Here is a 27,199-nt window from a genome sequence, read left to right as displayed (position 1 = left end):
ATGGAACTTTGCTGCAGTTCACTTGCTACTGATGAGCCACAAGCAAGCAGAAATGGACAAAGGAAAGTTAACCTTATGGAAATATCAGGTTCAAAGCCATGGCAAGTTGTTCTCCTGACAAGAAAGGACAATTTTTTTTCTGACTGGCTGAAATATTGTGTAAATTCTTTTATAACATGTTCTGGTCAAGTCTTCGATTTCATAATGATTAACAGGCGCATTATTACATTTTAATAATTAATAAAGAAGGTTAAAACATTGTCATGCAGAAATATGAAGCCACCCCCCTGAAAATGATATGTCTAGGGTACACTTATTAATGATGAAAAATTATATCTGCGATTAATTTTTAGTTAACTATGAACAATGCGATTAATTGCGATTAAATATTGTAATCATTTGACAGCCCTAATTTATACTGCAACAAAAATGAGAATGACTATTTAAATGTCAATTTAAAAGAAACAAAAGGCAAATTGCTAAAAAAAAAAAATTCAATTAACCTTGTTTATGTATTAAAAACTCTGTTAAGCTAGCAGCAATGAAAACAAACAACAAAACACAGCAGCTAACTTCCTTAAAAAAAAAAAAAAAAGCATTTTGTGATGATGTTTAAAAAGCTGTACACTGGTATATTGCCTATTGATTAACTCCCAGCAGTTTTAGCACTCCATAAACTCATTGTGTACAATTATATATTTGATTAATTCTTAACATGTTGGCTATTTAATAGATTGTATGTTTAATCTTATGATACCTACACATTGATGCCCGTCTGTCTCTGTGTGTGTGTTTCTTATTGTGACATTTTTTACGGCACTGAAAATTTACGCTACTTTAAAATGTACTTTAATTGATGTAGACAAGGTTTAGCTGGCTGACTTTGGCTAAAATGATAAAGTTATTTTTCACACAATTTTGTCTCACACTTGTTAGCTGGCTAGCAAGGCAAAAGCTATCACATCCTCCCTGCAGATATCCGACATCATGCCTCCGCTTTAAATGCTTGCGTATCACAGATGTGCTACCATAAAGACAAAGTCCGCTTTGCAAAATGAGCAAGCTATTCATGTTTTTAACAAGAATAAGAGGAAATGTTCTCACACTTTACATTGGCAACGTTTTTGCGAGTGGCGATGTGGACTTGCTTCCGCCTGGAAAAACACGAGTGATGAAATCATGACTATTGTAGTTAAATATAATTGTCGGCGACCAATTTTATTGTCGACATTTGTCAACAATGTCGACTAATCATTGCAGCCCTATTTCCTCTATTGGCCTGGATTGGCTAGTTTGTGATATGTAACTGAATTAAAATGTTAAGTTAGGCTCCTTGTGTGTATTGTTGTGTAGATTTTATTGATGCCTATTATATTACCTATGTGTATTATATTCCTATTATACCTATACAGTGTCTATATTGAACTTCTTTTTAGATGCAAAGAATTTAAATGACTATGAACAAATTAAATTTCTTTGAAAATTTACTGTCTGTCAGAAGCACAACAGTGACCCACTCCCGTGTTCTCAAGAAAGACTAACCAATGAGCATTTTGTGTCTGACATGTCATTGGCTCCTCTAACCAATTGTGCTTTCTGGAGGTCAGCTGGCCTTTTCATCTGTGCTGCTGCCTCCACGGTCTCTCCCTGCTACGGCCGCCTAAAGAATGACCCTGTAGTTTTTTCCAAGGTGGAACACGGATGGTTTTCTTCATTATTTGCTACTTTCTCCAGCTTAAGATATTTTATGTCTAAAATTGACATTCTGGAATGGTGAATATCCAAACAGTGATTGCTCATCAGCCAGTCAACACTTGTTTTGGGATGCTGTTTGGGAGAATGATGTCATCGGAGTGCAGTAGTAGGGTGCGGCTAGCTGTCGTGGAGCCTCGTATTTGATTGTAATACCTCCCCAGAGAGGGTCTCCTTACCATCAACGCTCCATTAAATATCTATTATCTCTGCAGTAGACTTGTGGTTCTGGCAGTATGGATTATTTTACCAATTGAGCACTTAAAAGGACAGCAGAATGTATACTGAGAAATATGACTATTCTTGTACTGTTTTTTTTTTTTAGGCCTCGGCCAATATTCGTTAAGTCAATTAATCAACAATAATTAAAGATTAAGTCGGTAAGTTTTCCAGCGTCGATAAACCGCCATGTGCATGCTTCAAGACCATTCACGCTTGTTGTCACTTTCAGTAGCTATGCACGTTTGTGCCATAGTGGATTGAAAAGAAGTGGGTGAATTCTCTTGTCCTCATTAAGTGTCTTTGACTCATTGAGCGGTGACGCGGGGCGCTGGCCTGCTAGCATCACACAGTGCAACTAGTTAGCATGTAGCAGCTCACCTCGACAAAATTATCACAAAACCAAATGCCACTGCACCAGTGTGGGAATATTTCAGTTTAAACTTTTGAAACAAGATGAGCTTATCAACACTGAGTAACCAGTTTGCCGAATATGTGCAACTACAACAAACTTGCACGCCCACTTGAAACACAACCACTCGACAGTCCACACTCACTTCGTGTTTGGTGAACAAACCTACGACACACTAGGACTGGGCGGTATACCGGTATAGCTGTCTGGCTCACGTCTGGCTCATGTCCCGCCCAATGAATACGCGTGGTGGTCAAGCTAGCTTTGTTTTCAATGGGTAATAGGCGTCATTTAGCCTTTCTCGAAGAAAAAAATGCTCTATGCTTATGTTGTTTTTGGCTGTACAAATCGTTCAAATCACAAAAAGGATAAACGTTTCTTCAGAGTTCCTCGAAATGTCATTAAAAAGAGAGGAAAGTGCAAGATTTTACGAAATGACGAGCAAAGCATGCAGCACACACTCCAGTCCAAGGGAGCAGTGTCCAAGAATGCATGGGTTTGCAGTGATCACTCCATTCAAGGTTTGTTTGATATACATTTAACGGTTATTATTTCCCAATTTAAGTATTATCATGATATTATTTGTAGTTTTTAAACACGTTTGCTACGAGTGTTTCAAAAAGCACCAACTCAACGAGTCTAAGTAAAAGAAAACAAATGTCAGGAAAACCTAAAAGAGTTAAGTTTTTACCAAATGCAACAATCATAAATGAAACTTTCAGCACATACACAATGTTGACATCTGTAGTTATATTTTGATAAAGACAGGGTAAAACACGCCACTTGTAAACAGCGTGTGCAACAGCAACAAACATCAGTAGACACAAAAGGTAAATCTTGAAATGCATCCTTACCTAAGCAAAAACGAGGCATGATTTATCCGCTAGAGTCTTGATACCAATTTCCTTGACCCAGCAGAAGTTTTAGACCTCCATGCTTTTCCAAGTTTCCATCTGTTTTGTCGTGTAGAATGGTGTCTGGAGCACAATAGTTTGATATGTCTGAGAACGCGACCGACGTATAATCCTTGATATCATTCGACAAATCTTTTTTTTTGATAAAGTATAGGGATCTATTCCATTGCATAGTTAGATTTTTTTTGCTCGCATCTGCTTTTTGCAGGAAGATTTAAGCCTCTTTTTTACTCAGATAGTTTACGCTTTGCTTGCTGTACAACAGCCGTCTTAGCTTGGTCGACCACCACTAGTTTTCATTTCCGAGAAAATTATACACTGGCTCCCAGGCACATTTTTTTCTCTTAATGTGGCCCCCGAGTCAAAATAATTGCCCAGGTCCGCTATAGAGAAAATAATACAACTACACAGAGCAACTACACTCTGCGTACTGTTGCGTCGACAGCTCGTTCCATCAGTACGCATAAAAAAAATGGAAATGACGCAGTACATTACCACACGTCAGCAGCCGAAGGAGAAGCCTTTGTAACCTGTTTTGAAATGGTTGTATCATAATTTATATGCCAAAGAATATTTTGAGACCTATATCGATATCGCAAGAGGCAGCAATTAGCGTGACATAGCTTTTTGGCCACAATGACCATCAGCAGTGCTGATATCTTGACTTCTCCAAAGAATTGCCCTCTTTTTTTCCTCACTTTAAGACTTTGTCCCCATCATTTAACTTCACTAGCACCCTCCTTAAACTGTCATGTAAGATTATCCTCTTGGCTTAGGCAGGGGGTCTAGGGTTTCAAAACCAACTGTTAATTTCCCAAGATGGAGGTGGCAAGTTATAAATAACTCCAAACACAGACGTACTGTTAGCGGAAGGAAGGCTCGCACAGATTTTGTGAGGTGCACTGCAGGCTTTTAGAGACGTGATTGCCCAATAAACAAAATTGTATGTGAATAATTCAGGGGCAAATGTGGCCAATTGTTCTTATGGTACACAAATCACAAGTCACAGTGTACAAGTACTTTTACCATAGTGTGTCAGTTCAACAAATAGGCTTGAAGTTGAGAACAGGCAAAAGTATGCATGAACTCATTGTATCGTCTTACAACATACATGCAACAAAAGTGCAATGTTTTCCGTCAATCACCTGAAAATAATGATATATGATATAATGCAGGATGCATTACATATTCTTAAAGGCGTGTATGACATAACGCATAAATATTTGCAATTATACGTATATTATCATTCCAGCAAAGGGAAGCAATTGTGTTTTTTTGCAGGGCCACCAAGCTTCCACCGCCATACACTGTTACAAGGTCACAAATATTTATTTTGTTCAATCCTTCAAAGACAACTGTCTTATGTGGAAAAAAAAGATGTTTAAGCAATATCTGATGCCAGTACATAGGCACCGTACAGTACTCTTTAGAGCAATCAGTATTTAAAGCTTCAAGCCAGGGGACCTGTGATTAGGCCTTGGCCGAAATTCGATAAGTCAATTAATCAAACGATAAAGGAAAATTAACTTGATAACTTTGCCAGCCTTCATAATCACCGGGCTTCAAGAGTATTCACTCTTTTCATCGGTTTCAGCAGCTGCACGCGTTTGTGCTGTACCATATATCATGTATATATGAATGAAAGGATTTGTGTGAAGCATCTTATCCGTCATTAAGTGTCTTTGACTCTTTGTCTTTGTGCGGAAAGTCGGGTGCATCAAGTTAGCGTGACAAACACAGTAGCAATGGTAGAAATATGGAGAAAAAAGATGATAGCAAAACCTAACGCCTCCACACCAGTATGGGAATATTTCGTTTTCAACCTTAGGAACAAGATGAGCCTATCAACACTGAGGAGATAGTTTGCCGAATGTGCTGAGAGTAGTGTCAACCAAAAAATCCAACACAAACTTACATGCCCACTTGAAACACAACCACCCGACTGGTAAAAAAAAATGTGCACATGAAGATGTAGAGCTTTTGTCCCGACAGTCCTCACTCACTGAGATGTTTGGTGAACAAGGTCAGTGCAACCGAAACAGCGCAGAATATTATGGGCTCACAGAAAGTGAATAATATTAACTCAACTTAATACTGTTGAGAAACTAGCATTTAAAAAAAAAAACTGCAAAGTTTTGACAGGCATTTGTCATGTTGTCATGTCATTGTGGTGTTCTTTGCTCGGAATCTGCTAGACTTAAGTTTTTTGTGCCTAAGGCCTGGTAAAACATCTGCTTATACTGTGGTGTTTAGTGTTTAAAAAGGTCCTAACTTGATAGTTCAGTAATGTTCAACTGGACCTCTGCCTACATGTTCAATATCGAAGTGCGACTTTGTTTGTCAATACTTTATTTAGCCCAATTGTTTTATTTGGTTGTGTATATTTGAGGATCCCCCGCCTCCTCTTAACGGAGACAGACATTTTATTTTTGTTGGTTGTGATTTTTATTCACATGCAAAATGTTTTTATTTGTTTGTTTTATTTAACTTGGAGATTTAAAAGTTTACATTCCAATTACAATGTTAAAGTATACAAGAAATACACGTTTATTGTATTTCAAAGGGTATACTCTCAAAATCCATCCATTTTCTACCGCTTGTCCCTTTCGGGGTAGCGGGGGGTGCTGGAGCCTAGTGTCGGCTGCATTCGGGCGGTAGGCGGGGTACACCCTGGCAAAACTTTTAATTAGCCCAAGCCTACCTTTGTTTTATCTAATCTACATTACACTTAGTTGTGATCTAGATCAGTGGTCTTCAGCAAAAGGGACATACACTTTTTGGTTGATTAGACTTTATAAAAAAAAAACATTTTTTATGACCCTGCAATTTTTTTAACAAATTTTCACTCTCTCCAAATGCACATCACTAATCATCCTTAAAGGCCTACTGAAATGAATTTTTTTTATTTAAACGGGGATAGCAGATCTATTCTATGTGTCATACTTGATCATTTCGCGATATTGCCATATTTTTGCTGAAAGGATTTAGTATAGAACAACGACGATAAAGATTGCAACTTTTGGTATCTGATAAAAAAAAGGCTTGCCCCTACCGGAAGTAGCGTGACGTAGTCAGTTGAACATATACGCAAAGTTCCCTATTGTTTACAATGATGGCCGCATGAAGTGAGAGAGATTCGGACCGAGAAAGCGACAATTTCCCCATTAATTTGAGCGAGGATGAAAGATTTGTGGATGAGTAAAGTGCAAGTGAAGGACTAGTGGGGAGTTGAAGCTATTCAGATAGGGAAGATGCTGTGAGAGCCGGGGGTGACCTGATATTCAGCTGGGAATGACTACAACAGTAAATAAACACAAGACATATATATACTCTATTAGCCACAACACAACCAGGCTTATATTTAATATGCCACAAATTAATCCTGCATAAAAACACCTGCGTGTTTGTTATGCTAGCTCCTAGCTCCTCTGCTAGCTCCTAGCTCCATAGAACACGCCAATACAATTCAAACACCTGATCAACACACACCATCACTCAGCCCAAAAGACCGTTTACCTAACCCAAGGTTCATAAAGCTTATATATTTTTAAAAAGTTACGTACGTGACGCGCACATACGGTCAAGTTATCGAATGTTTAGCAGCCAAGGCTGCATACTCACGGTACCTGATATTCAGCTGGGAATGACTACAACAGTAAATAAACACAAGACATATATATACTCTATTAGCCACAACACAACCAGGCTTATATTTAATATGCCACAAATTAATCCTGCATAATAACACCTGCGTGTTTGTTATGCTAGCTCCTAGCTCCTCTGCTAGCTCCTAGCTCCATAGAACACGCCAATACAATTCAAACACCTGATCAACACACACAATCACTCAGCCCAAAAGACCGTTCACCTAACCCAAGGTTCATAAAGCTTATATATTTTTAAAAAGTTACGTACGTGACGCGCACGTAGGTACGGTATGTGTTATGCTAGCTCCTCTGCTAGCTCCTAGCTCCATAGAACACGCCAATACAATTCAAACACATGATCAACACACACAATCACTCAGCCCAAAAGACCGTTCACCTAACCCAAGGTTCATAAAGCTTATATATTTTAAAAAAGTTACGTACATACGCAAAAAAAAGCCAAAGCTGCATACTCACAGTAGCACGTCTGCGTCTTTGTCATCCAAATCAAAGTAATCCTGGTAAGAGTCTGTGTTGTCCCAGTTCTCTACAGGCGTCTGTGTATCCAAATCAAAAGTCCTCCTGGTTAGAGTCTCTGTTATCCGAGTTCTTCCATCTTGACTGCATCTTTCGGGAATGTAAACAAAGAAGCGCCGGCTGTGTACTGTTGTGGCTGACTACGTTCGAAAAATACGTCCATTTCGCACCGACAACTTTCTTCTTTGCTTGCTTGGCTTCCTTCTCCATAATGCAATGAACATGATTGAAACAGATTCACGAACACAGATGTCCAGAATACTGTGGAATTATGAAATGAAAACAGAGCTTTTTCGTATCGGCTTCAATGTGGAAGGCATACCCGTGTTCGCCGGGCTACGTCACGCGCATACGTCATCCTCAGAGGCGTTTCGAACCGGAAGTTTAGCGGCAAATTTAAAATGTCACTTTATAAGTTAACCCGGCCGTATTGGCATGTGTTATAATGTTAAGATTTCATCATTGATATATAAACTATCAGACTGCGTGGTCGGTAGTAGTGGCTTTCAGTAGGCCTTTAATACAACACAATAGTGGACAGACAAACAGCAGAGAGTACATGACATTGAAAGGAAATAGTCTAATAAAATAAACGTTATTTATGTATTTGAATACAAATCTTTGTGTTTTTGTTCATTACTACTACTGACATTTTATCGTTTTCCGATAAAATTTCAGTTTTTCGATACCTTTATCCAGTTTTGTTTTTTGGGGGGGCCATAAAAATGACAATCATTTGTAGTGTAAAACATGCTTTGTAAAAGACAAAATATAAAAATATAGCGCTATTTAGTGTGACGATTGTACTCATTTGAAAAAGTCCTTCAATGTAAAATTACATTTCCGCATTTCCTGGATTCATACGCTTGTGCAGATGCAGAGGGTCATACATTCTAATGGGGAGCAGGTCTCACCGTTGTTGGAACTCGACGGAAAAGTGTCTCCAGACTTTATTTAGCTCGATGGCTAGTCCTTAGTCCTTCTAGTGGGACTGCAGAGAGACGAGCAAAACAGCGTTTTGTGCAGGCATCCACACCTGTCGCCATTTATTAACAGCAGTGCGGTATTTAACGCACGCGGCGGACTGCATGGAAATGAAACGAGGCGACTGGCTACAGCAGCCCGGTAAGACTTTGTTAATGTCCCGCGGCGGGGAGGTCTACGTGGTCATGGAGCTCTGTGGCCATTGACAATGGCCTCTGGCGTGGGCGGTGGCCTATTACGGGGCTTCGAGATGAGCCGCAATTGCACTTTAGCTGCTGCGGGATGTGAAAGTGCTTTATTTGTAATGCAGCGGAGACTGCTTTTTAAATGTTTATATCGCCGACAAGCAAACTAATTTAATCAAGCCAGCCAAAATAGCAATGGTGTGCCGTCAGGGCCATCAGGGCCTTCTCTGCTGGCCTAACATAACCAGAAATCATGATCATAATTAAAGATAAGATATTTTTTTTATTTACTTTCCCTAAATATCTAAAAGTATTCATATATTCTTCATGTCATATTATGCTCGTTCCAGTGCTGTTGTTTTTAGTTTTAATTTGTATCCAATCAGAATTCAGCTAGCTTATGTTGCCATGCTGGACGAAATCTGTCAAGAGGCCTTCATCTGTCGCACTGTAAGCGATCTGGGACATACAGTGATAGACAGTTGCGATAGCCAATCAGATCACGAGTTGTTGTCAGTAAGGCCTTCTAGCTGGCCTAAGGTTGAATGGGACATTTACACATCTTGTGATTGGATACTCATCGGGACCGTTAGCGGATGAATTTGAGAACACATAGAGTTGAGAAACAGTTGCGATAGCCAATCGGATCACAAATTGTTGACAGTAGCCTATCCAAGTAGCCTGATGTTAACGAGACTGTGATTGGATACACACTTGTCATTCCAAAGTGAGTATCCATTCACAAGTTTCAATTCAGCAGGAAGCGGGAAGTGTTGCGCGGTAGCCAGATCGGGATAGCAGAGAAGGAGAACAAAACGTTGATTAGGTGGCAGATATATATTTGCAAGGCCATTTTCAAGAAGGATATTTAAAGAGTAACTACATCTTGTGAGACAATGTTGGCCAACTCCGGAAGCTAGCTCAACTGTTCTGGCGATTAAATGCTCGCCATTTCCACTCGAATAAGCCAACGACGAGGTGTACTACTGGCTTATACTGCATGGAATAGGTCCTACTAATTGTGGGTTCAAATATTTTATTTTTTCACTTTTAATTTTTTTGCAATTTGAATTGTGACAGTACCACATAAGATATGTTTTAATTGCTGATGTGTTTTAATAGATTTTTAAATGCGCCAGAAAATAATACGGATTACGTCCTCATCCTTCTACTATCCAGGTGAGAGACATGATTTGTCGTTGTGGCTTGTGCAGCCCTTAGAGACATTTGTGATTAAGGGCTATATAAGTAAACTTTTATAGATTGATTGATATTGCCAGTATAGGCACACGTTTTGTGTGTGTTAGCGCTTATAATAACAATACCACTAATACTTGGTTAATATTCAAGTGACAGAATTTAAATTGAGTATTGTTGACACTTTTTGCATGGTTCTTTATTGGGTTTTATGGGCAGAATAGAGGACCTCTCATTGGCTCTGCTGTATGCAGACTTTTTTTTTTTTTTTTTTTAAACACATCCGTCGTCATGTCTTTCATAATGATAGTGAAAGATAGGCAAAATTCCAAAAAAAGCACAGTTGTCCTTTAACCTTTCAGGAAATAAGCATGCTGCATGTGTTCAGATGGCTCTGTGTTACAGTCTGTGTCACTCACTATTAGTCAGTTTGTCTGTGACATCTTCTAGTTCATCATGTGTTATATGGTTGTTTTAGATCACAGATTGTTTGTCAATTCAATAGCAGAGGAAACTAGAAACAATAACTTTCAAGAGAACAACCACAATTTGGACAGGTTTGTGATCAAATAACTCAATGCTTTTTCCTCTGTATAATGAAATATGTTATATAAGTGATGTTCACTGTTAATTGTCATTTATTGTGGAGTTTTCATTATCCCGTTAGTAGTACAACAGCTCAATATAAGCTCATACTCATAAGTGTCTTGAAGAGAGCGACCACATCTCGAAACATGATGTTTTTATTTATCTCAATGTGTGTGTGGATTATTTATCAGCCGCTGACATGGCCTAGTTTGAGAGGAGATAGCAAGGCTGTCTGATTTCCTGCCTCCAATCTTCCAGCAGCAGGCATTGCTCTGTTGAATTTGCAATTTAAACTGTCTGTTACATCCTTTTGGCAGGTGTGTGCTTCGATTAGTGTCAAATGTATGTGTTTGTTGAGTTTACATACAGTGCCACTGTTTTTTGTTTCAGGTTCAAGTCTGCTCTATATTTCACTTTTTTTTGTACATTGGGTTGTACAATCCAAAATCTTGGAAGAGCTACTTCCAGTTTTAATTGATAGTGTACCTCTGACAATATTTTGTAAATGCTTCCAACAGTTAGGGAAGGACATGTTTTTTTATAATTTTAATTCACCATTGTAGCTTATTTTCCTGAAAGGTCAATAAATAAAGGCATCGTTGATTTAGAATGCCACATGGTAAAGCACAGATTTTTAAACAGTCCTAATTAGTCCGACTTGTTTGATTAAAAAAAAAAATAGGCTGAACTATGCAATACTGTTCTGCATGTGTCCTGTAGGTCAGGGGTCCCCAACCACAGGTCAGGGACCGGTACCGGTCCGTGACGCATTTGCTACAGGGCCGCAGAGAAACATTAAATAATTTATAAATGACTGCATTTTCTCTGACTTAACTTTCACGTGTCCCTCTCAACACACCAATAAGCTTGTTTAAAGATGTACAATAAAACTCCTCATAGGAAGTTGCCATTTGTTATAACTTTGTGACATGATACAATGCACATTAATAAACATATAAAATATAAATGTGACATATTATAGCCAAAGGCTGATTTTCATCTGCAGTGTAACCTGCTGGGGATCTCATTGCAAATAAACAAGCCCAGGGCTCACACTAATTCAGCGTTATAGTGAGTTGTATTTTTCATGCACTAATTTTTGCAGTATTTATCTGCCACAAGTGGAAAGCCAGTACTTGAAAATAATGCCTACATTAAACCGGTCTGTGATGCAAAAAAGGTTGGGGACCACTGCTGTAGTTGGCAGTCACTACATCTCCATGCACTAAATTAGTCTGATATCTCAAATTGTTCGTTTTTTTTGCTTTTTTTACACCTACATGTGAAGTCCCAGTGTTCATGCACACTCCCCATCTAATGTGACTATTGGTCATATGCCGTGTGCCTTCCGCACACTTCCGTACGTCTCTAATGGCTATGCTGATTTTAGATACTAGACAGCATCAAGAAAGTATCTTAGATTGCGCTACAAACATGACACTACTACCAAAAATGTCCTAGAGCGGCTTCAACTCTCAAGCAAAGAATGACTGGCAGGAGAAAATTTTTTCGAATAATTTTTTCGGACAGAGAATTATGTAAACAAAGCTTTTGAATGTCTCTGAGTTCATTCAATAAACTCTGTGGATTGATGGAAGGAGTTTTCAATCCAAAGGAAAAGACCGTTTGTGCTTCAGTTGACACCTTTCAAAATGAGGGTTGCTTTTGTTGTGTAAAAGCTTGCCAGTTGTGTGGAATACAGAGTTTTTGCTAACCAGTTTGGAGTGCACAAATGCATCGTGAATAATTATATTATTTGGCTTGTAATTGATAATACCTGCTTCATTCTTTCATTTCATTCGTATTTCATTCGGGAGTCCGTATGAAGCAGAAATTCTCCATTTCCTTAGCTATCTTAAATAAATCGCTTTTTCTGTGTTTCTCCAATTGATGCACTTTAAAATATTTTTTTAAATTTGTGAAGCAAATAAATATTCTCCTCTACATTCCAGTTTTTGCCAATTTTTTCATTATATCTTCTTCCGGGTTGTATCCCGTGCGTTGAGAATGGTGCATGCACCATACAAAGATTCTCCTCCGGTAGCACACACCTGCTCGAGAGATCTGGTTTTCAATCGCATAATCCAAGTGTGTTAGTCTGACTTTTCAAAAACTGAACATGATCGGATAAAGCTGTTTTAATGGGTTGTAGGATGATTAATTAGTGCCAAAATATTTGAGAATTCAGACAAATTTAGTGCATGGACACGTACTGACTGAAGTATATGCCTTCGCAAAGCAGACAATTTTTCCCCCAGTTCCATTACCTGGTTCGGCTGGCTCACTGCCCCACTTGCCCCCAATGCAAGTGCAAATGTCCTCAGTCTACAGTACACGTCATCTGCACCAAATTTAATAGGTTATTTGTTATTGCTTGTTGGTTTTTTAATTAATCATTCATGTAAGTATAGATTTTGTCACCACTTAAATTGTGCCTAAGATATTTATTATTGTTGACACAAAAGGATTCAAGTAATCCGTTCCTCCTCTCTAAATTAGACAAAACCTTTACTTAACCCCTTCACTATCCTGAAGTTGACCCATCATCTGTGGGTCCTGTATATGTCCACGATCATCCAGACACAGCTTCTCGTTTTTTTAGAAGGCATATCAGCAATTACTATTGGTGACCCAGTTTTATTGCTAGCCAGACATCCCCGTGCCATAAGATTGCCTCCAGCACTCATTCTGGGTTTTGCCCATCCTGGTTTTATCTTATCTGCACCATGCGAGATAAAACGTATTTTGAGAAAAAGCTTTCGAAATAATATTTTTTTCTTTCGGCAAAACAGCTTGTGATTATCTACTTCAATTGTATTTGTGGTTATCCAGGCCTTTAGCTGCTCTCCAAAGAATGTACCAGTTAATAGAGTTGGTCTGGTTGTAGAATTTTGAGTTTGAGTTTTTAGCTTCACTTATTAAAAAGTAAATTAGCAACATGCAAGTTTAAACAATGGAATAATTCCTGTTATGTTTGAGTATGATGTTTAGCAACATTGCAGAGTTTACAAGGAGGCCTTGGCTGACATTGCTCAGGGCCACTGGTTCATGCAAGGCCCAGCAACACGTTTCATGATGTGAGGACCTATTGCTGCTGCCCAATGCCTACGTCCTTAGTTATAGAGTCTGCCTTTTAGTCAATCATTAATGTCATTGGGCAAGGCATTGCTAATCTCAGCCTGCCGTGACTTGAGAACAATCGCACACTGAGGTTCAGGGGCGTCATTAGCTTTTAAGGACAGGAGCCCCCAGGAGATGCACAGGATGCGAGCGAACGTAGCGCACAAGCACAAAACTTCACAAACGGCTAACAAAGACTTAGAAATTATCCATTGTTATTATTATTATTTTAGTGGGTTTATTTTCAATCTGTGTTCAGTACAACAACAAACATGGGTTTGCACAGTGACATTTTGTTTACAGCATCAACAGCAAAACAATGACTTGCATTATCCTTCAAGATACACTGAAACACAATGAAAGTCATGGCATTAGCCTCTATGTTATTCATTCACAACATAGAGGCTAATGCCACCACTTTAGCTCACAATACAATAATTGTTTGTTCCCAAATATTTGAAGTTGCACAGATTACATTTTGGGCACATATGTGACTAAAATGGTTGTAAATTCAAGCCCTGGAAATATTACTTAATTACTTGAATTAAAGTAATATCTGGATCGGGATAATTTGGCTTATATATAATATATTTATATATATATATATATTATGGCAAGCCGTTAAGGAAATTAAATATATATGGAAGTCTGAATAGAAATGAGAAAGGTTTATATATACTGTAAGTAAGAAAGACTTAGAGTCCGTCTGCTGATCTGAAAAAGAGCCAAAGCTGTCAAAGAGCTGAGGGACCATCTTCAGAGTGCAATGCTGAAACAAATAATGCAAACAATAAAATGTAACTTCCAGGGCTTGAGATTAACGTAGTCCCGTCGTCCCGGGGACGGTAAAAAAAAATGCACGGGACGAAATTAAATGCTCCCCGGGACGATGGCTTTTAACCATTTTTTTTCTTTTTCTTTTTATGTATTTATTCATTTTACATTTTATATTAAATGTCTTGGTTTTTCCACCCTCTGAAAATCCTATGAAATGTTTAACAAGCCATCCTATAATAATACAACAGCTATTAATGTAACAATACAATAAAACAAATATATTTAATGATGTTTTTTTCATTATTTTAACAATAGGTTAATGTATATTACTTTATATAGATTCTACAAGAAACACAAAACTTATAAACTAAATTATTTACAATTGCAGACACAAGGTTCTTCTTCTGCAGTGCTGTGTGCTAATGTGCTTCGTACACCTGCAGGACCGCAAGCAAGGTCGCATAGAAAATGCGGACTGGATTTTGAGTGATGTGGGCATTTTCTATATGAACAAGTGGAATGGATTGGATACCGACACACTAAAAGGGCTGAGTGAATAATGACAGGTTATATGATTATTTATTTAAACTCATATTCGGGCCACTTTATAATGAATATGTCGGCATGTATTTGTAAAAAAAAAAAAAATGTTTTTTTTTGTTTTATTTTTTTAACACCAAAATATTTAGGGGGGCTTAAGAACATTTTAGGGGGCTTGAGCCCCCCTAAAATAGGCCTAACAACGCCAATGCTGAGGTTATTACAGACAATCCACTTTGAGGCAATGATTGACTGCACGTGTGCTAATCATTGTGCCCTCCTATATTCTTTTAAGTTAAGTTGATGTTCACACCAGTTGTGTCTAACAAAAGAGCCATATTAAGATTATACATGTATTTTTATAGAGGGGTACATGCAATTAATTAATCATGAATCATTGAGTAATAAACAACAAACTATGCAAGCGTTGGCCCTTCAGTCCCAGGCCATGATTTAGTTGCCCTTACCATAGCTGCCCCCATGCAGTAAATCTCATATAGTGCACATTGATATACTCAAATACAAATGGTGCTGGTTACTTATTTCCATTTTACCCTCACATAGGAACATTGAATTTTTTATATTTTTTAAATTTTTTTAACTTTGCGACTTCCTATGATTTCTAAAAATGTTGTTTGTACAGCCAACTTGATTAGGTTTGAGGAAGTTAATATAGCTGCTGCTCCAAGTGTATATCTGGCTAAGACATTGATGCTTGTTTTCAGCTATTGTAACCTTAAACATTTCATCAATAAATCAAAATGGCATTATACAAATTTAATAGTGTTCATCTATTGAATATATTCCTCTTAAAACAACAACCTATGTAGTTTTACCGTGTAGAGTGGAACTGAATGCTTTTGAAGTTTTACAATTTGGATGTGCTTTTCTTTGTCTCACATCTCGGCCTCAATAAAGAATTCCCCTCTGTACATTTATCAATTCATTCATCTTAATCATTTTCTGTACAATACATTGATCAGTGTTTCCCATAAACTGCCAAGATACCTGTGGCGGTGGGGGCGTGGCTATGGGCGTGGTCACTATGACATCATCGAGTAATTTGCATAATTTACTATAATGATATGATTTTCTCTAAAAAGGCTCAAAAAGTGTATACTTACTAATTAATAACAGTTTTGTTTTAAACGTCCATCCATCCATCCATCCATCCATCCATTTTACAATATAATTACAACACTTTATGTACATATTTATATACAGATTTGAACAATAAGTTATTCACTGAAATATATTTATTAATTGTGGTTCTTACAAAAAATATATCTTATAAAATATAAAAGCTAAAATGTCTCTTAAAGCTCTGCCCCTTTAATTAGTGCATACTAAATAATTTAACTTTAGCCTACTACTACAACCATATTATTTACCAGCAACATAAAGTGAAACAGAGGCAGAGGTGTCTTGCCACAGTCAGTAACAAATAAACAGAAAACAGTAGTGGTCAAATACAAATAAGGCAACAAGAGAAGTATCCTACACTTCTCTTTTGTAAAGTAAATCTGAACAGCCTATATGGGCATCTACATCAACTATATGATTTGCCTGAGAAGCTGGACAGGACAAAAAATTAAAAAAAATCTATTTGTGGCGGACGTAATTCTTTCGTGGCGGGCCGCCACAAATAAATGAATGTGTGGGAAACACTGTTGATTATTAATTCAAAAGAAGGGATGGTCAACCAGAGTTATGAAAGTTTCTGTTTGTCTTCAGTGCTGTAAAGTGAATCAGAATCAGAATCAGAAATACTTTAATAATCCCAGAGGGGAAATTAAGATTTTCATTCCATTCAATATATTGATAATCATCATTTCTGGGGGGCAGCACGGTGGAACAGGGGTTAGTGCATGTGCCTCACAATACGAAGGTCCTGAGTTCAATCCCGTGTGGACTGTGTGGATTTTGAATGTTCTCCCCGTGACTGCGTGGGTTCCCTCCGGGTACTCAGGCTTCCTCCCACCTCCAAAAACATGCACCTGGGGATAGGCTGATTGGCAACACTAAATTGGCCCTAGTGTGTGAATGTTGTCTGTCTATCTGTGTTTGCCCTGCCATGAGGTGGCGACTTGTCCAGGGTGTATCCTGCCTCCCGCCCGAATGCAGCTGAGATAGGCTCCAGCACTCCCCGCGACCCCGAAAGGGACAAGCGGTAGGAAATGGATGGATGGGCATTCCATCCAAGAGCAGACAAACATTACAGGGAGACAGAATAGGATCGCTGACGGGTCTGCCAACTTCCGGCGCCCCTTTACAAAAAAGGTGAGAAACATGTAAACGCTGAGGGGGAGGGGTACGAGAAAAAAAATATTCAGTCTAAGCCTGGGCCCCTGGAGAGGGGGTCCAGATTGAGGCCAAGGAAAGAAAAAAAAACTTCATAGCTATTGCTAACATAAACATGTGTGCAAGAGGGAAACAGCAAAGAACACAAAGGACATTAAAGACATTAAAAGAGCAGAGCTGATAGGTGTGGTTTCTCACCAGTGTTTATCCATGGGAATTGTCAACTGATCAGAAAATGTCCTTATTTTTTCAGGATTGGAAACAACTCGGTGTGTCAGCAGTGGAATCCCATCGATAAACACATAGTGACACAACTTCAGGTCAAACTTTAACTCTGTACTCTTCTGAGCCAGTTCTGACAATAATTTATTTGATACAGATATGATCCCTTTTTTTCCATTTGTGTATGAGTGTGTTACAGCAATTTTCACCATATTTCTGTGCTTGTGTGTTTGAACTGTGTTCGGGGTTAGTACGTCGCCCTCACAGAATTAGAGAGTTGGTGCGAATCAATTGGTGCGAAAGTGAGTCTGAATGGTTGTAAGTGCCCTGGGATTGTCTAGCAACTAATCTTGGGCATTTTGGACCTGGACCTGTTTGTGTTTCTTCATATGTTTAAACTGTATTCGTGGTTCGCACGTCACCCTCACAGGAGATCAAGAGTTTTGAAATGGTATGACTGTGAGTCTGAATGGTGTTTTGTAAGTGCCCTGTGATTGATTAGCAACTAATCTTGGGCATTTTGGACCTGGACCTGTTTGTATGTTTGAACTGTGTTCATATGGTTACACTATGTTCGTGGTTAGCATGTCACCCTCACAGGGATCAAGAGTTTTGAAATGGTGTGAATGTGAGTCTGAATGGTTGTTTGTAAGGGCCCTGTGATTGGCTAGCAGCCAGTCATTGGTGTTTTAGACCTCGACCTGGTCCTTAATGTAATGCTGTCGAATAGAAGCTGCTACACTCTGACAAGTTGAAAGGATCTCAGTGATTTTCCTCTCCTAAGGTTTTGTGAGACAATTTTCCCATGATGGCATCGCCTTGTCACTCTTTATCGTCCTTATGATGTCAAATGGTGACTGTAACCATAGGCAGTTACTGTGGTTGCTATGGGCCTCTAGCAGACAGTGACTGTGGTTGGCCGTGGATTTAGTCTCACTAGTCTTAACTTGTATTTGATGTAATCTTGATAGACCTCAACATTGGAAACTTCTTGTACTCCTACCACTTGAGTCATCATGTACAATCATGCCTGCTTGTCATTTGAATGGACTACAAGGCCACTATTTAAAGTGTTTTTGGGGGTAACTCATATCTTTTAGCAAGGTTCTCCTTTTACCATGAATTGATTTACGTGGACCCCGACTTAAACAAGTTGAAAAACTTATTCGGGTGTTACCATTTAGTGGTCAATTGTACGGAATATGTGCTGAACTGTGCAATCTACTAATAAAAGTTTCAATCAATCAAAACTCCAAATCCCAAATTACAAATGTTCTTCTTTCACAGAACTAAAATGTATACATTTATAAGATATTGCCATAACATTGACACTGACAAATAACAACAGTCATGAATCCTAGAAGTATATCACTGGCATGCTCATTTTTCTGTGCTGCGCAAAATGAGCAGGAGAGTGTGGAACTTTTGAGTACCTTCAGCACATTTTTAACATTCCCCTGTGAGGATCCTAAGCCCAGCTTCTACTCTCTTGTTCTGGCTCTCTTTTCTCACTCTCCTGTCTTGGCACTAATGGTGGTAACTGCCTCCCTAATGTCACTGATCATAGAACATAGATACTACTGTGTTTAAGCTTTTGAATGCCCAATGTAGCTAATGTGCATTGACTTGACAATTTGTCTTTGTACTAAGTGGCTGCCCACCTCTGCTTCCTTTTCTCATCCAAAGCAGCAGCAGCAGCGTGGGAGTGTTTGTGTGCAAAGATGACGGAGTATAAGCTGGTGGTGGTGGGAGCTGGAGGCGTGGGCAAGAGTGCACTCACCATTCAACTCATCCAGAACCACTTTGTGGATGAATATGACCCCACCATAGAGGTACAACTCTTTCTCAATGTTTTACACATTATTCCCACTGGAATCCTGTGAGAAGGTAGCAAGATGCTGAGAATCATATATACCATGTTGGACAATAATATTCAAAGTTATGACATCATACATACAGTATATAACTGTTTTAATATTTTTCCTTCATTACTAATTATTGTGGTGCATAGTAACAAATGAGTCATCCATTCAGTCATGTAGGGTTTTAATAGCCACATGTTCAATTAGTGCTAACAGTAAAGGCTGCAGTGTTAATTTTGACAGCAGTTGTTGATTTAGTTTTTCATCAGTCTTTTGATGAAAATGTATTTTAGTTTTTTCAGATTTTAGTAATCTAAATTGGTTTTAGTTTTAGTCGACTAAATTCAACTCAAAAACTGAATTCACAACAAGACCTGCTCTCCATTACTATATCAATAAATACATTTCACACTAACCTTACTATGTGTTATTATTTTAGCTGAAATTAAGCATTTTTTCAAATGTTAAAATGTTTAAAATAGTCGTATGAACAAACCAACTAGTTTTATTCTATATGGTTTATAACTACACAGAGTGTGCAGGATTTCCCCTAAACTGCCAAGATACCTGTGGCGGTGGGGGCGCGGTTATGATCACAATGACGTCATCGAGTAATTTGCTATGATGATATGATATTCTTTAAAAAAGCTCAGAACATGTATACATTTAACACAAATCTGTTTTTATTAATTAGTATTAACATATACAGTTGTGGTCAAAAATTTATATACACTTGTGAAGGACATAGTGTCATGGCTGTCTTGAATTTCCAATCATTTCTACAACTCTTATTTTTTTGTGATAGAGTGATTGGAGCACATACTTGTTGGTCACAAAAAACATTCATGAAGTTTGTTTCTGAAATTTTGACCAAATCTGCTAGGTCAAAAGTATACACACAGCAACATACATTATCAATTTTGGTGATGTAGAAAAGTTACAATCAAATTAAATTAGCTTCATGGCTTGGCCTCTTAACTTCATGTGAGTGATTATGATTGACGACACCTGTTGACTTCTCTGAGCCCATTGAAATAGGGCTCATGTGATGCAGTCATTAGACTCGGTTACAAACGCGACAATGGGAAAGTAAAAGGAACTCAGCACAGATCTGACATTGCTGTATGTATACTTTTGACCCAGCAGATTTGATCACATTTTCAGTAGACGGATAATAAATCCATAAAAGAACCAAACTTCATGAATGTTTTTGTGACCAACAAGTATGTGCTCCAATCACTCTTGTCACAAAAAAATAAGAGTTGTAGAAATGATTGGAAACGCAAGACAGCCATGACATTATGTTCTTTACAAGTTCATGTAAACTTTTGACCACAACTGTATATTTTTTAATCATTCTGTCATATTTTCAATTGTTTCTGCTTTTGGTACAAGGTACTTGGTTGTCATTTTTTCAAGTGTTTACAGACTTTTAATGACTTTTTAAAAATTAAAACAACAACAAATCTAGCATCTTTTTCTGGTGTTATTATAGAATGTACTCGCGTTTAGACACTGTACTTCTGTCCCGCGATGTCCCTGACTAAAGAGGCTGAAGCTAGCATGACGTCACACGTGCTTCGCGCTGTTGCTCAAATTGGACTTTCTTTTTTTAAAAGCTGCCACTGTCTTCTTAATATTTGCACATTTTGTAGATGGCTGTCCGCTCGTATATCTGCAATATATATAAAAATCACGTCCACATTGCAGACATGCTGACAACGATCTAAACAATGGCGTGCGTTCTGTTTACATCCTTTTTCGGTAGCACGGTTTTCACTGATCAAAGTCTTTTTTTGGTGGTCAAGTTTTCGGTACATCACTTATCAATAGTGCGCAAATAATAGGCTAGATATATCAATTCATATTGTAACGACCAGCTAATGTTAATGTTTTATGTTTGTGTGGTTTGGATTTGATGTTAGTTTTTCCCATGTTTACAAACACATCGTCTGTGCCTGAAAGGTGATTGGCGGAGAATGAGCAAGCGTTGTTGTCAAGGAGACAAAAGTGTTTTAATGGGAGGTAAAACCTGTTGGAATTGTGCTGTTGTTTGTTATCATAAGATTGGTAATTAAAGTTAAAAACTTTGTGTGATTTTTTCTGGGGGCTACAATATATTATATTTTTTTAAAAAGCCCTTATTTTCAAGGAGTGGTGGTAATAAAAATGCTGTGGCAGCCTGCCACATTGTATTACATTAAGGGGAAACACTGGTGTGCACAATTGACGTCCTGGCCACTGTCCCGTTTAAATACAGCAACAGAACATACATATCTCACATACCTGTCTTTATTCGTGTGTTAGCTTGAAAAAATTCAAATCTGATCTTTTGGGTTGTCAAGTTGTGCAATTAAAAGCTGAACAGTGTGTCAAGGACAAAGAATAAAGTGCACTGTAAGTTTATCATGCTTGTTAAATTAGCGAGGCAAATTCGCCCATGGTCTTCTACAAAAGTAGTGGTAGAGTAAGTGGTCTTGCACGTGCTCTACCGTCTTTAAAAGTAACGGTAATTCAGTACAGTATGAGTAATTTCGAAATATTAGCTTAGGCCTACTTACTGTTGCGTAGTTATCTGGACGGTTAGCCTGAAGACGGTGCTTTAAGTTGGTTGTATTTATACCGTAGAAAATCGAGCCACAGGGTTTGCAACGCGTCTTGTTGTCAACTGCGGCAGAGGTGAACTGCGTCCATATGTTATTTTTCTTCCAAGTGTAAAAGACATATTGGATTTAGGCGTGTAACAGGACAGTTGGGATGTAGCGTTATGAAAATTTCAAAACACGGTTATTGTGATCAAAATGATCACGGTTATCATTATTACCGTGGTATTGTTGAATGTGCTCAAAAATGAATTATACACACACTGAAAACTTTGGACCAAGTATTTTTTTAAATTATAAATAGACACACTGTTAGAAAACCCACTATTTTGCATGTTTTTGTGTTTCTTATGCTTCACTGAGGGTGTTTTAGTCTGTATTATATGTTTGAATGGCTAAATGTTTATTATTTTAAATACTGTTGTGTACTGTGGCCTATTAATATTTAAGTCAAAAGTGCATAACAAATAAAATCTATTACAATTATGTCAGGCGTTGTGTTCTACTTTGTAAAACACCTCCGTCTCTCCCTCTGATGACTGCTCGATCATCATATTTCAGTCCTAAAAGAGCACAGCTAGTAGGTTCAAAGTGCACTATTGAATATCTTAGTTGCTCTGACAGCAATTTGTTTATATACATTTAGATTTGGGTATGTTGTTTTTTAATGGGGAAATACGATTGTCTCTATTTTTCAAGCTAGCGACCCGGTGCCAGTCACTCTCTGAGTGCAGTTATCAATCTTCGTTTTTCGATAATTTTCATTTAAAAGGGTAATATTAACCTAAGGGATTTTTGCCGTGGTCATCATTATTACCGTTGATCGTTACACCCTTAAAATCCAGTTTTGTTTTCCCAGTAAAAAAACCACCTGCCTGAAGACTAAGTTAAATGTGATTGGATTTTGTCTGTCAACATTTCTGTCTTTTTTTAATTTGTCAACTAAATTGTCAATTAATTGTGTCATTGTTTTAGTCAACGTGCATTTGTTGTGATTAGTTATTGTACTATTTTAGTCAGTGGAAAACAGGTTGTTGACGATAACTAAGATGGAAATTTTTAGTCAACAAAATTGACACGGAGGGCCTGGTCCCAGTTAAGGTGACTGCAACTCTATTGTAAATTTAAAAATTGCAGTGGTACCTCGGTTTTCACAACTTGGCTAAGGCTTTTTAGGTTTTTCACCAAAAGTGTGTCTCGGTTTTCATAAACTGTCTTGTTTAGTGATGCTGATAAACATTTTGGTATTCAACTCGACCAGATCCAATTTCGAGTCCCAATCCAATATTTGGACAATAGATTATAGAACTCAAAATGTTATATAGCAAGTAACTAGAGGAAACATAATACATTTTTATAAGGCTTATCTGAAGTGTATAGTTTGCTAATATTGTTGTAAATCAGACGGTGTTCGATTTGTGGTATTGAATGATACATAAAACATTTTTAACACAATAAAGTAGCTAGTAGAATTTTTCTTGGCTTCGCAAACAAAGATTTAAGAACATTGACCACGTCTGGTGTAGGCTCACTGGTGGCTGACGAGGCCGATTTGTGACAGGTACACTCTGCCACAGCGACTTCAGAGAAAGACAAATCCAGGGTTTGTGCTGTGGCAACACGGTTCTTCTTCCGACTACGCTTGTCGAGGGCAGCCCTATGGTTGCTTTCAAAGGAGGAGACTGACTGGTGAACTGCATGTCGCCAAATCTGTTGGTCAGTGACAAGGGCTGACTTCTGTCGAAGGTCGATGTGGCAAGTACGTAGACAGGGATTTATTCAGAGAGTCTTTGTACATCTTCATTGGTGCTCCTCTGTCATTGTGCCCGGTGGAGACGTGCCCTGCCCAGTGTACTGTAGCTGTGTTTTCATAAGCATGGCCTCGACACCGGTGATCCCCGCTAGTTGAAGCACCTCAACATGTGTGATCCAGTCGCTCCAGTGGATATTGAGGATGGAAAAGAGACACCTTTGGTGGAAAGAGTTGAAGGGTGACCCCTGACTCGGAGCCATACAGGAGGGTGCACACTGATCTTTGTGGCTTTCTTCAGGTGCTTGTTGTTTCAGACACGACAGTGGAGTCTGCCGTAAGCCCTACTTTGCTTGGCTAGTCTGTTGTTCACCTCTTTGTCGATTGTTGATGGTGCACCCCAGGTAGGCGAACTGTTGGACTGCCTTAAGTTCTATCTCGCCAATTGTAATGTGGGGGCCGGCTGATGGAGAACCTCTGTCTTCTTCAGGCTGACTTCGAAACCGAAAATCTGGAATGCTTTTGCGTAGCAGGATGTTGCAGGGCAGTCTCTGTGGGTTACGAGGGCAGAATCGTCAGCAAAGAGTAACTACCGAATCAGTTGCTCTAGGGTAGGGCTCCCCAAATGTATGTATGTACAGGTATATGTATGTATGTATATGAGGGGTGTAAAAATGTATCGGTACAAACCGATAACTGATCTTAAATTTAGAGATATGAATACATCATTTGGCGAGCCTCTGGATCGATCTATATGTAGTATGGATCGGTCGATGTCCGGTTGATTGAATTGGTTGATTGTAGATCTGATACAAAATAATGGCCGCTCAAATCTTGCGAGACTTCTGTGATGACGTAGTACGAGAGTACCGTTCTCGTTTGTGACTGACAATGACAGAGCAACATAGCAGACAGCACCAAAAGAGTTCACAAACAATGCACCCCAAATATTAAATCTAAAGTGTAGTACACGTTTGGATTTGGTTTATGAAAAGAATAGTCAGTTGGATAAAAGTATGGCCATTTGTAACGTTTCGAAAACCGCGATAAAATAGCGGCAGCACAACTAATCTGAGTACTCACCTGTTGTGACGGCATCGGGACACTCAAGCCGGCGATGAGGGAGCTAAGGATGCTAATGCTAGCAGACCTACCAACTGGCAAGACAAGAGGACACTGATTTGAAAGACTTTCAGCTCCAACTTGGCCACAACTCTGCAAAGTAATCACAACAGCTACTACACTGTTCATTGTGCTAAAGACCTCACTCAGTGCTCCTAAGTCTGAGAGTCACGCAATTTAACCCTTTCTCACGCCACACTTGATAATTCTCACGCTTATATTTCCCCCTTTACTACTGGTAATTTATTTTTTTGTAATAAACATGTTACCTTGCGTCCTGCCATAGTTCGAGTAATTCAGATTACTGAAAGAACCAATCACAGACAAATCCATAAATTATTGTCCCTCAAAACCAGCCAGCCACAGAAGGCACCACGCAATGTAACCCAAAAAGAAGCAAAGTAAGGCAGGTCTTTGCGTCTTCATATTCACACACACACTTCAGCGCAGTGTTGTCAACTTGGTGACATCCTCGTTAAATCTAGAATCTTTCCAACTCCTCTTCGTTACTTTATTTCTCAAAAGCGACGAGCGACAAACCTAGCTTTTTTTTTTGGTGGTTGGAGACATTAAAACGCGTAACACTCAAATGTCCTCCAAGTACAAGTGGTGCTGCTGTGAGCCTCTCCTCACAGGCGGTCCCTTGTCTACTGAATGTCTGTTCTTAGACATGTTGTAGTGAAAACAAGTTTTGTTGTACTTTTAAATGCAATCACAATGAAGTCCATTGCATTTTTGTCAGAGCAGAGAGGAGACGCACACCCACTCTGTGCAAAGCTACCGCTGTTTCTGCCTTGGTTGAGATGTAGTTGTTTCATCACTGTCACGCTTTAAATAAAAACAAAATCATCGTTCTTGTAAATGAGCCAGTCAATAGATTTTGGTTAGTTTGTGAATATCTCAAACTTTCAGTATTTTGATCAAAATTCATACTCTTAACATTTAACAATGATAACAAATAAAAATACAACTAAACTAAGAATCAACAGAAGAATATTAATTTACAGTTCTGATCAATCATTTGCATTTTTTTAACTCGCACATCTTTTCTTTAAGTTGATGGATTGCGATGCCTTGAAGTTGACAGTTGTAATATTTGCGAATAATTAATACAGGGATCACCTGTTTTGTATGTGTCTATTTAAAAACTGACACTTTGTCACTGAGTGCAGTTGGTGTGAGGTTGAGCACAAGTTTGTCATTCAATGAGGATATTGCACATCTAGTTTGCACTCTTCGATGAAGTATGAGGTATGTGGCAAGGTAAAAATATTAGTGGCGTGTCATTTATTCCACTTTAATGTATGTGGTGCTTTTATTTAATTAAACATTACACGTTATAGCATAAAGACAATAACCTTACTGAGCGATCTCCTTCATAATAAAGCACTATTGAAATGTTGCCAGTCATATTAGTGAAACAAATATCTCACCTTTCTTTTGGTCACAGTAGTTTTCATAGTGATGAAAGTTGGAGACCTGCTTTATCCTAAAGCTGCACACTAAATTTGTTTTGTTTTAAGTTGAGCAGGACAGACTCCTGTTAAAAGAAATATGTTTATTTTTATTCCGTCAAACTAAGCAGGAAATATTTATATTTAAGACAAGAAAAACAAAAATGTTGACTTAGTGCTTACTGTACTTGTTGTCACTAGGTTTTGACCAATTGCATTTGTATCCAAATATTAGGGTATTTTCTTATGCAAATGTTACTCATGCAAGCAAATATTAACCTTTGATTACTGTAATCATTATCAATCACATATCTTAAATGTGATTAATCAGAGTTAAACATGTAATCAATTGACAGTCCTAATATCTATATAAATATATGTGTGTATATATATATATATATATATATATATATATATATATATATATATATATATATATATATATATATATATATATATATATGCACTGTCTGTGCGTGTGTGTGAGATAATAATTGTCCTGGAAATTATTAAATGATCAAAATATGGTAAATAAACACATTCATAACAATATGTAATATATTCAATGTTATATAGACTTGCAGTGTGTATATAAAACATTGCTGGAGGGTTTTGATGTTGTTTTAGAGGGCTTTGAATGCTACAATGGTGACTCCCATTACCCACATCTTTCAAGCGTTATTTATCATCTTTAAAATCGTAAAAAAAATCTCATGATTGTGAACGGTAGGCAAAATTCCAAAACAAAGTGCAGTTCCCCTTTAACCGACAAAATTAAGACTGACGTGGTGAAGCTCTATTTTCATTGCACTTACATTTTATTGACAGTTTATTTGAGAAACATATTATATATTTTATTTACATCCCTTTTCCTCTAGTTCTGCAGTGATAATGCTTGGAAGAAACCTACCGGTTGTTCATTTTCTGCCATGGTGGTAATATTTTAGAAGCGGCTTCTAGACGATGCACTTGTTACAGCTTGCAGTCAAGCACACACCTTCTGCATGTGTGTA

The 27,199-nt window shown here is 38.1% G+C and overlaps 1 protein-coding gene across 3 annotated transcripts in view; it reads left to right on the top strand.

The window, feature by feature from the left end:
* LOC133641683 (GTPase HRas) overlaps nucleotides 1-27,199 on the top strand; it is a 55,310-nt gene that overhangs the window by 13,548 nt on the left and 14,563 nt on the right. The window contains exons 2-3 of one of the 3 annotated variants that reach the window (XM_062035593.1): nucleotides 17,427-17,493; nucleotides 19,085-19,227. In XM_062035593.1, coding sequence (XP_061891577.1) covers nucleotides 19,117-19,227 — 111 coding nt within the window. In that variant the 5' untranslated portion in view covers nucleotides 17,427-17,493; nucleotides 19,085-19,116. Of the gene's footprint in view, nucleotides 1-17,426; nucleotides 17,494-19,081; nucleotides 19,228-27,199 lie in introns of all 3 variants that reach the window. The other 2 variants (XM_062035592.1, XM_062035591.1) reach the window with 2 other exon arrangements.

Source organism: Entelurus aequoreus, linkage group LG24, assembly GCF_033978785.1.
Source record: "Entelurus aequoreus isolate RoL-2023_Sb linkage group LG24, RoL_Eaeq_v1.1, whole genome shotgun sequence".
NCBI classification, from domain to species: domain Eukaryota; kingdom Metazoa; phylum Chordata; class Actinopteri; order Syngnathiformes; family Syngnathidae; genus Entelurus; species Entelurus aequoreus.
The sequence above is the reverse complement of the archived record's forward strand: the minus strand, read 5'-3'. Positions and strand labels throughout refer to the sequence as shown.